We start from the raw sequence: 9353 nt of genomic DNA on the forward strand, positions 1-9353 counted from the left end.
TTATTATATACTCCTCCATACCTTTTCAACATAAATATTCATGAAAAAAAATTTAAAAAAATATAATATTTTAAATATAGATATATTATTTTATTAAATAATAAATTTGATGGAAAAAAAGTAGAAAACATTAATGAAAAAATATAGGACCAAAACTAATAAAAAAATATTTTTATAAAGTTAGTAGGAAATATGTGAAGGCGATAAGGAATATATAAAAATATTAAAATGAAATTACTGGAAGATATATGGGGACCATAAACGTTATAAAAATATTTTAATAAGGATAAATAAAGTTAATTTTGTCCAAAATTTATTACATAAATAAAAAAATTCTTTATGAAAACAATAAATGAAGCACCAAAATGGCAAATGAGAATTTCTTTAAGGAACATATGGAATATCAACTAAAAGAATTGAAATTTTTATTACCTAAAATTGACCAAAATGGTTGATCGCATCGATACTAGATTGTCTATCATCTTTAAAAATTATTTTAAAAAGTAAAATTAAGTTCTTTTTATAGATAATATTGATTGATTGAAATAAAAGTTAAGGGGTTATACAACTAACTAAAAAGATGAAAAAATTTATGTGAGGATCTCTTAAAAAATTTTCATATAAAAGGACCAGAATGGTTATCTATCATGTTTAAAAATAATTCAAAAAAGCAAAACTAAACTCTATTTACTTATATATTGATTGAAATAAAAAGCAAAACTAAAGTCTATTTACTTATATATTGATTGAAAAAAAAAATTATTATACAATAGACTAAAATGATAAGAAAATTTCATGTGACGATCTTGTAAAAATTTGTCATATGAAAGGACCATATTGGTTAATTGTATTGACAACAGACAGTCTCTCATTTTTAAATGTAATTTAAAAATGTAAATTTAAACCTCCTTTTACAACTATATTGATAGAAATAAAAATTCATACAATTAACTAATGTAGTGTTTGGAAACAAGTATTTCATTTTAAATTATGGATTTTAATTATGAAATCATAAATGAAGAATTTGAGAATGACAAGATGTGGAAAGTCATTCTCAAATTCTCAACTTTAAGTACTTTACAAACAATTCTAGAATTGATTCAAATCCAAATTTGAAATTTTTGAATTTGCCAAACAATAATTTGAGCCAATACCGGATTTGCAAACGAAATCATTGTTTCCAAATATAGCATAATAGGATTTGAAAATTTCACGTGGCAATCTCTTAAAAATTTGTCATGTGAAATGACCAGATTGGTTAATTGTTTGACATGAATAAGTATATGATCCTTAAATAATCCCTCCAATTCAAAGTAATTGTCTCATTTGACTTTTTAACACTGTTTATCCATTACATTTATTTTGTATTTTATTCTTAAAAAATATGTCAAAACGTAGTCAAGTAAAATCTTGTTTGATTTGTTTCAATATAAATTTTATTAATAGAATTTTGGAAAATTTCACATGGTGGCATTGGTTTTCATGAAACGCTTGTGGTAGCACATTTATAAAATTTTTCTACATGGTAACATTCAACATTTGCATTTAAGTTTTTCATAGCCTTATACGCTTAAAAACATTTGTTGGCCGTCAAAATAAAAGTCAAAGCATCAACTCCATCTCAAATTCGCGTTAAGGGCTTCACCATCTCCCTCCCTCCAGCGAACTCTGCAAATTTAGCACCCTTTCTTTTTCAAAATTTATTATCCCTATTGCTGCGAACTCTGCAATTCAGGACATTTATCTTTACTATTGCTACAAATCACCAGTACAGCACAAGTATGGTGTCTCTAATTCATCCCTTTTACACGATATATTAAACAATGAATTAAACGTCAAAATGATAAATTAAACATTTGAGAGCATAAAAACGGTTTAGGAAAAATTATAAAGTCAACAACCAACACTTAATATGGGTAGAAACGTCAAAATGGTGAATTAAACAGAAATTGACAAGGATTTAACGGAAAATGCTACAACAGTTAGATAGTGCATAAACTGGATACTACCATGTGGAAAAATCTAACAAAAGTGCTACCACTGGCATTTCATGAAAACTCGATGCTACCATGTGGAATCATCATATCATCATACAATCTAATAAAAAGACTGTAAAATTCCACGTGGCATTATCATAGTGATTTGCCATATGGAATGATTTCCAAAGTAAGTATCAACTTATTTTTTAATATATGAGTAGTATATCACAATAAGATATCTTTTAAAAAAATTTCTTAGAATATTATATTTTTGAATTTAAAAGCTACATAAATTTTAAATCAAAGTTTCTTAGAATATATAATTGTTGTTTTTATGTTGTAGTATTGTCTAATTAATAAAATTTCTTCATTAAAGTTTTTATTTCTAAATATTTCATCCAGAAACAAAAGATAAATGATAATCAAACTATTTTGTGAATGACAAATAATCATTATAATAATGTTAGAAGATAACTCATATTTGTCTTAAAAAGTATGAAACCTTTAAATAATAATTATATAACAATCTTATTTTTTTTCATTAAAAGCGCTATATATTCTAAAATCCTATATCTGTTTTATAAGAAATATTATAATTTTACTCTGATAACATGTAATTACATCTCTATTTAAAATTTATATTTATATATACGTTTATAATAATAACTTCGTGCATTGCGCATGAGTTTCTATACTACTTTTCCTATAATTTTTTTTTTATAAATTTTAACTATACACAATTAGATCGGAGATATTTAGGATAGAATTACTACGTTGGATAAACTTTAAAAACTAAGTGAGACAAGTGGTGTATATGGGAGGGAGACTAATTTAAAAAAATAAATTAAACACTAATAGGCCCTGGTACTCAAGTAGAAGGACCAGAAGTTAATACATATAAAAAATTAAATAAATAAACATTTATAAGTTGGGATAGTTTGAATAATACATCATAGATAATGATGTTTATGACTGCTTAGTAGAAGTGTCAAAATGATTTGAAGACTAACATAAATTATCGGACAATGAGCAAGGTTTAATATAATGAATTTAACATAAAATGAATCCACTATATTACATAAAACACCTTACATATTATTTACTGTGATGAACTTATTTTTGCATATTACTTATTTCAATGCACATATTTTTATACTCTTATAATTGCTGACAAGTTTTTATACTCAGCTTATTAGCTGACCGATTCTCACTAGTTGTTCCCTTATTATGGGGGGCAGATGTTGCAGGTGACTTTGCATGAAGTTAAGAAACTAATGTATCTACTATATGATATTTGGCTATAGAAGCTATGTAATTATAGAATCTATGTAATTATATAATTATATAAATTTTTCCTCAAGAATAACGGCTTATCCAATTACTAGAATTCCGTTTTAGTATTATTTACTATTATATTATATTAAACCTTAATTCAGGAAAGAATGGTCTGTTACAGTCTCTATGGGTAATCACCGATGGTTTGATGGGGTCGGGGTGTTACAAGTAATATCAAAGCAACCCTGTGACCGTAGCTGATCATATATTTAGTGCACCTAACAGGGAAAAAGATCCTGAAACTGAGTTGAAACAAGGACGTTGCATTCCTAAGTGACGGTGAGTGTGACACCCTTGGTTGAGCTTTAAAAAACTATTGATTATCTATCCTTATCAATAAGATGCATCTTCTTTTCAAGGGAGTCCATTTTTTAAGAACTCCACAGTTAACCGTGCTTAGTGGGGAGCAATCTTATAGGATGAGTGGCCTTCTAGGAAGTTTTTCTAGGTGCGCACGAGTGAGATCAAAGTACACTGAAAAGACTTGAGTTAGTTTTTGGGGCCAATCTACAATCTCCATGGATAGTAGGTGTTCATTAGCGGGTACCCGAAAAGCCGAATACCCCGTTAGTCGGGTACCTTTTTTAACGGCTCGTGTCCCGGCCCAATTAATGCAAGTACTCGGATTTCGGGTACCAGAATAAGTCGGGTCGGGACACCGGGTACCCGATTTTATTTTTTGATATTTTGGGTAGATAAGATTGTTAATTACGTGGCTATTCTTATGGGAAAAATTTGGGCAGAACTCCAGGGAAACTAAACAATAAAGCAATTAGAAGCTGAACTCCAAGAAACAATGGTATCAGTAGAAGAATCTTCCACCATATCAAAAGTCTTATAAAAAATGAAGGTGGACCCATCTCATGAAGCCCTTCCATTGGTCTTACATACAAGTTTAATCTCTTCTTTTGCAGTTACACTTTTCATTTTTGAAGATACCTAGAAGCAATTTTATGGCTTTTAGATTTTTGATAATAAGGATTAGGGATATGTTGTGGGTTTAATACTGCGATTTGAAGTATAAATTACAGTTAAAGATATGATGATGGGTAAAAGAAGGTTCTAGATTGAGGGGATTGAATTAATAGAGGAAAAACATATGGAAACTGGGTTAGGGGAAAGATGTTTCAATTTTGAAATTTGAGAGTGAAAAACGGCGCCTCAAACTTTGAATGATGGAACACAGAAGGAAGGGCAAATGTGACAATAAAAACCCTAAAAAAATAAATGCATTCACTACAAAAAAAAAATTGCACATACCTACGCTTAAAAATGTATTTACGCACGCTTATATGTGATGCTGTTAGATTTAGCCACGCTTAATTAAGCGTGACCTCTGCTTGTGTTGTTAAATTTTTAGGCACACTTAATAAGCGTGGCTAAAGGTGCTAATAAGCGTGGCTGGTAGCACCTCCAGCCACGCTTATAGGTGTTGGAAACTTTCCTCACTTGATAAAAGCGTGGCTACATGATTTATGGACTATTATTTTTCTTTTTGTTTGCCACGCAAATAAGCGTGGCTAATGAACATAACTAATTTAACTAATTTTAGCAGTAAATTATTTTAATTTTTATTAATATTATGATTGTTATTATTATTATTATTATTAGAAAAATTACCTTGAATAATACGAACTTTCACTGATTTCCCAACAATAATACGAACTTTCAATTAACCATAAATAATATGAACTTTGACATATGTTTTCCGCTGGTATACTAATTTACCTATAACCGGTAAATGTGCTCAGCTCTTTTTAAAAAAAAATTTTTTCTGATAAAATTAAGGAAAAGAAAAAGCAAAGTATACCAGCATCTTCCTCACGCAGTACCAGCATCTTCTCCCTCTTCACAAACCTTCAACCAACTCCATTGAATCTCTCTCGTTCTCACGCATCAACTATAAAGATATCATCTCATTCATGGTTAGTTTATTCTTAACGCTTAGTCATCACTACACCTGAAGAACTTATTGAATTCCTGGAGATTGATGGAGAGAGTACCGATGATAAAAGGAAGCGGATATTGTCTGATAAACCTGTAGTGGCTATTGCTTCTGGCGCTACTATCGTTCTGGGGGCATCTTCCTTTAGTAAAGCTGTTCCAGTGACATCCGTGGTAAAGGTGGTTATGTCAAATGTTCCAGCATCTTTGAAGCTTTTTTTTACGCATACGCACAAAGCAACTGCATTTGCACTGAGCAAGTTTCTTGGTCCGTCAAAAATTGTGGCTCCGAGCTTTGCAAGTTTTGGAGCTAAAGCATCCACCGCATTCAAAGCAGCTGCTTCCGCAGAGAAAATTCGTGCTGTTACTCATAGTGTTTTAGCTTCTGCTCAAAAGACCAGCTTTTCAGCCACAAGAGCTGCGTTTTATGAGATAATGAGGAAACGGCGGATTCAGCCGATTGGGAGCATGCCATGGGCTACCTTTGGCTTCAGCATTGTGAGTTGTGCTGGGTTGCTTCTGTATGGGGATGGAATTGAATGTGTTGCTGAATCTCTTCCTGCAGCCCATTCAATTGCTAGCTTGGGTCGAGGTATCCAAAATATGCAGCAGGCATCCCAATCCATGGGACACTCATGTGGACAGAAGATTGAAAAAGCTATAGAGTCACTGATGCACCACTTTCATATAGTGAAGATACAATAGAGTGAGAATTATTGCCTACTTTTTTTTATATTATTATAGTCGTCAATGATGGTGATTCCTTCATTAAATTATTTTGGAATTTTAGTGTATATTATTTTGGGATTCCTTCATTAAATGAATAAGATGAAGGCTGCTGTCTATAAAACCATGAAACTGATGAAGAAAATGAGGAAGTGGCCGTTTCTCCCGGTTATAAACCGATCAGGTATGCCAGCAGAAAACACATGTCAAAGTTCGTATTATTCATGGTTAATTGAAAGTTCGTATCATTGTTGAGAAATCAGTGAAAGTTCGTATTATTCAGGGTAATTTCTCCTTATTATTATTGTTAATATAATAATAATAATAATAATAATAATAATAATAATAATAATAATAATAATAATAATATTATTATTATTATTATTATTATTATTATTATTATTATTATTATTATTATTATTCTATTATTATTATTATTATTATTATTATTATTATTATTATTATTGTCAAACAATTTGCTATTAATTAAACAAAACTAAAAACAATATACAAGTCAAAAGGTCCAAACAAGGCACTACCTATGCCACAATTATGAGCAATACGATTACAGAATCATAATAAACTTTGAAACATACGAAGCAGGATGCTGCACTAATGTGCTGTGTCAAGTGTCAACCATGCCAATACTTGAGGTAAAGTGAAGAATCCGAACAACATAAAAATATGATATTACTCTTTGTTTAAGGAATTACAGATAGCTATTTGATACCGCGGGTAATTAACTAGATATATACAACTTATTCAGTATACATGTCAGGTAGTCAACTAGGTACCATTCATGATCCTGCTGGATATGCTATAACCAAAACCTGGTACATGATCTTATGCTAATTTGAGCAGAACAGCTAACAATGCGAGGTCAACAAGGATGATTAATTAAAGAGAAGCTGCTAGACTTCTAGACTCGCTCTCAGTCACCGTCACTTTTCTATTCAGATTATGGTCACAAGGTGGCCTGAATGGAAGAAGGAACATACATTATATAGGGACAGAGAACCTTTTTTAAAAGTCTTGTGGATTGGAGAAAGAGAGCTATACCCCAGGTGCAAGGTAATATCAGAATCTGATTTATCAAACTCACTGTTGGAAAGTCCATCATAACCAAAAGTCGTATTTGTCTCAGACCGAACCTGTGTGCATGAGTGCTCCAGTTGCTCCATCAGTAGTTGGTCCTGCAGTACAAAATAATTCACATTAACCGAAAAATGGTAATGGATGTAGGTGCATATGGAACAATAGTAAGCCTCAATAGAGAATAGCAAGGAAAATAAGGCACAAGATGAAGAACACCTTAGCTTTTACTGACAATAGACTGACGTTCAGTTCGTTCTCGAGCTGCTGCAGTTCTTTCATGCTCAAGCCTGATAAATCTTTTCCAAGCAACCTCCTGTAAAACAATAACATTGTTGTTTACTCAATTATGATATTGAGTTTAGGACACTTAGACTCCACGCCAGGCTGGCAGATGACAAGCAGCATCAGGTTGGCAGATCACAGTGCAAGCAGCATCACGCAGCACAAAACAGTAGGCTGCTCTTGATCAAGCAGCAGCATCACAGCAGAAGCATCAAGCATCAGCATCACAAAACAGTGGCTTCATTCTACACACGGTGCAACTCATTCAGCACATATTAATAGCATGTTTCTTGCAAAAACTACCGCACAGATCAGCTGGTTCTTGTAAATGTTCCTATTAATCACAGCCAATTGTGATGCTGACATCGTTTCTATTAATCTCAGTACCAAGCAGCAACATCTAACTGACATGTAGGCTGTTTCTATTAATCACAGCAGCAAGCAGCAAGCATCACTAACTGACAGCAGCAAGCAGACCAATTGTGATCACAGCAGCAAGCAGACCAATTGTGATCACAGCAGCAAGCAGACCAATTGTGATCACAGCAGCAAGCAGCAAGCATCACTAAATAAAGCAACACCAATTGTATCAACTCATAGCAGCAACAGCATCATCAGACTGACATAGCAACACCAATTAAACTCATAGCAACACCAATTGTATCGACTCATTGCATCAAATAGTTTCTATTAATCACAACCAAAGCAATTTACAAATCAAGGTATCAACCAAGATATCCGGTAGTCTCATGTGAATAGAGCCACATATGGCTATACATCGAAAAGACTATACCTATGTGACAGCTAAAGGCAAAAGGTCCGAAGACAACCCTAACCAACACCCAAAAAAGCTATGGAAATTCACAAACTCAATGCACCAGTAAGACAACATCAAAATATTCGGTAGTCCAAAACACACTACAAAGTTGTAAACAAAAACAAAAGCTACGTAAAACTTGTCTTGGAAACTACTTCACCCTTGCTTGTATTTAACACTTGTGGTTCTCGTACATGTTCCTTGTTGCCCACCTAAATACATACAAGGTAGATTTTTGTAATTAATATGAATGATCTCAGCATATAACAATTGCGAATGAAATGTACTTTCCTTATTTAATTTGGCCCATAGTAGTTTGTCTAACATTTGTGTATTAGCTCGTTTCTTGCACATATACATTGCCTACATAAAACAGATTTTGAAAAGCAAATTTAAATAAAGTTTTTAAACACTAAAAGGAAGGTAACACGTAAAAGCTATATATACCATGCCAGCTAGATGACAATGTGACATTTCTCTTTTACCCTAGTCTCCACGAATAAATTTTTTAACTGGTTCGAGATTCTCCAAAAGTATTTTATCAATCACTTTCTCCAACTCTTAATAAGTCAACTATCAATAAAAAAAAATATTAAAAATCAAAAAAATGTGATAAAGTAGTTTAACATCATATATACATTTTATAATGAGTACTTAATCGCTTACTTCAGCTTTTTTAAAACGTTTGAGTTGTCCAATTTCAGGTACTCCACTATTATTAGCTTGCATTTGTTTAGCATATCTCTAAAAAGAGGAACTACGTAAAATATATGAAACAAAATATTATTAAAGTTTCATAGTTCCACACCTTATGGCTTGGTTGTAGAGCATGATGTGGAGTAGTTGCACCACCAAGGGACATAGGTACTGGTTGTTTAGAGAGTGGTGGAGCACGAGTACCTTGAACAGTTGTAGGAGCACATTCAATCGGCATCCCTATATTGATTAATAATATATAAGTTATTGAAAAGTATAAGTGAACTACCTAAAAAATGAACATACTATACACTACCTGATTTAGAAAATTGAGCATGACGAGGAGTAGTTGCACCACCAGCTCAGGACATAGGTACTGGTTGTTTAGAGAATGGTGAAATACGAGTGTCTTGTGGAATACGAGTCACTTGAAGAGTTGTAGGACCATGTTCGATTGGCATCCCTTTAGATTAATAATA

The 9353-nt window shown here is 32.2% G+C and overlaps 1 protein-coding gene and 1 long non-coding RNA gene across 2 annotated transcripts; one reads left to right on the forward strand and one right to left on the reverse strand.

Annotated features, from left to right (window-relative positions):
• Nucleotides 1-3655: 3655 nt before the first annotated feature.
• Nucleotides 3656-6150, forward strand: LOC130828648 (uncharacterized). The gene is made up of 2 exons (XM_057694611.1): nucleotides 3656-3752; nucleotides 5263-6150. Exons 1-2 carry the CDS (start codon nucleotides 3656-3658, stop codon nucleotides 5961-5963), a joined length of 798 nt encoding a protein of 265 aa, XP_057550594.1. The 3' UTR covers nucleotides 5964-6150.
• Nucleotides 6151-6638: 488 nt separating this feature from the next.
• Nucleotides 6639-8916, reverse strand: LOC130828205 (uncharacterized). The gene is made up of 5 exons (XR_009047342.1): nucleotides 8845-8916; nucleotides 8626-8751; nucleotides 7296-8541; nucleotides 7044-7177; nucleotides 6639-6960 (listed from the first exon to the last, which is right to left on the reverse strand). It is a non-coding gene; the product is annotated as an uncharacterized LOC130828205 (long non-coding RNA).
• Nucleotides 8917-9353: the final 437 nt, after the last annotated feature.

The sequence above is a fragment of the Amaranthus tricolor genome, chromosome 12 (assembly GCF_026212465.1).
Source record: "Amaranthus tricolor cultivar Red isolate AtriRed21 chromosome 12, ASM2621246v1, whole genome shotgun sequence".
NCBI lineage: Eukaryota > Viridiplantae > Streptophyta > Magnoliopsida > Caryophyllales > Amaranthaceae > Amaranthus > Amaranthus tricolor.

Bases quoted from the DNA above. Each gene is read 5' to 3' on its own strand.
- LOC130828648 (XM_057694611.1), top strand. From the start codon at position 3,656: ATGCATCTTCTTTTCAAGGGAGTCCATTTTTTAAGAACTCCACAGTTA. The intron at 3,753-5,262 runs GTTTTTCTAGGT...CTTAACGCTTAG, and splicing joins GATGAGTGGCCTTCTAGGAA to TCATCACTACACCTGAAGAA.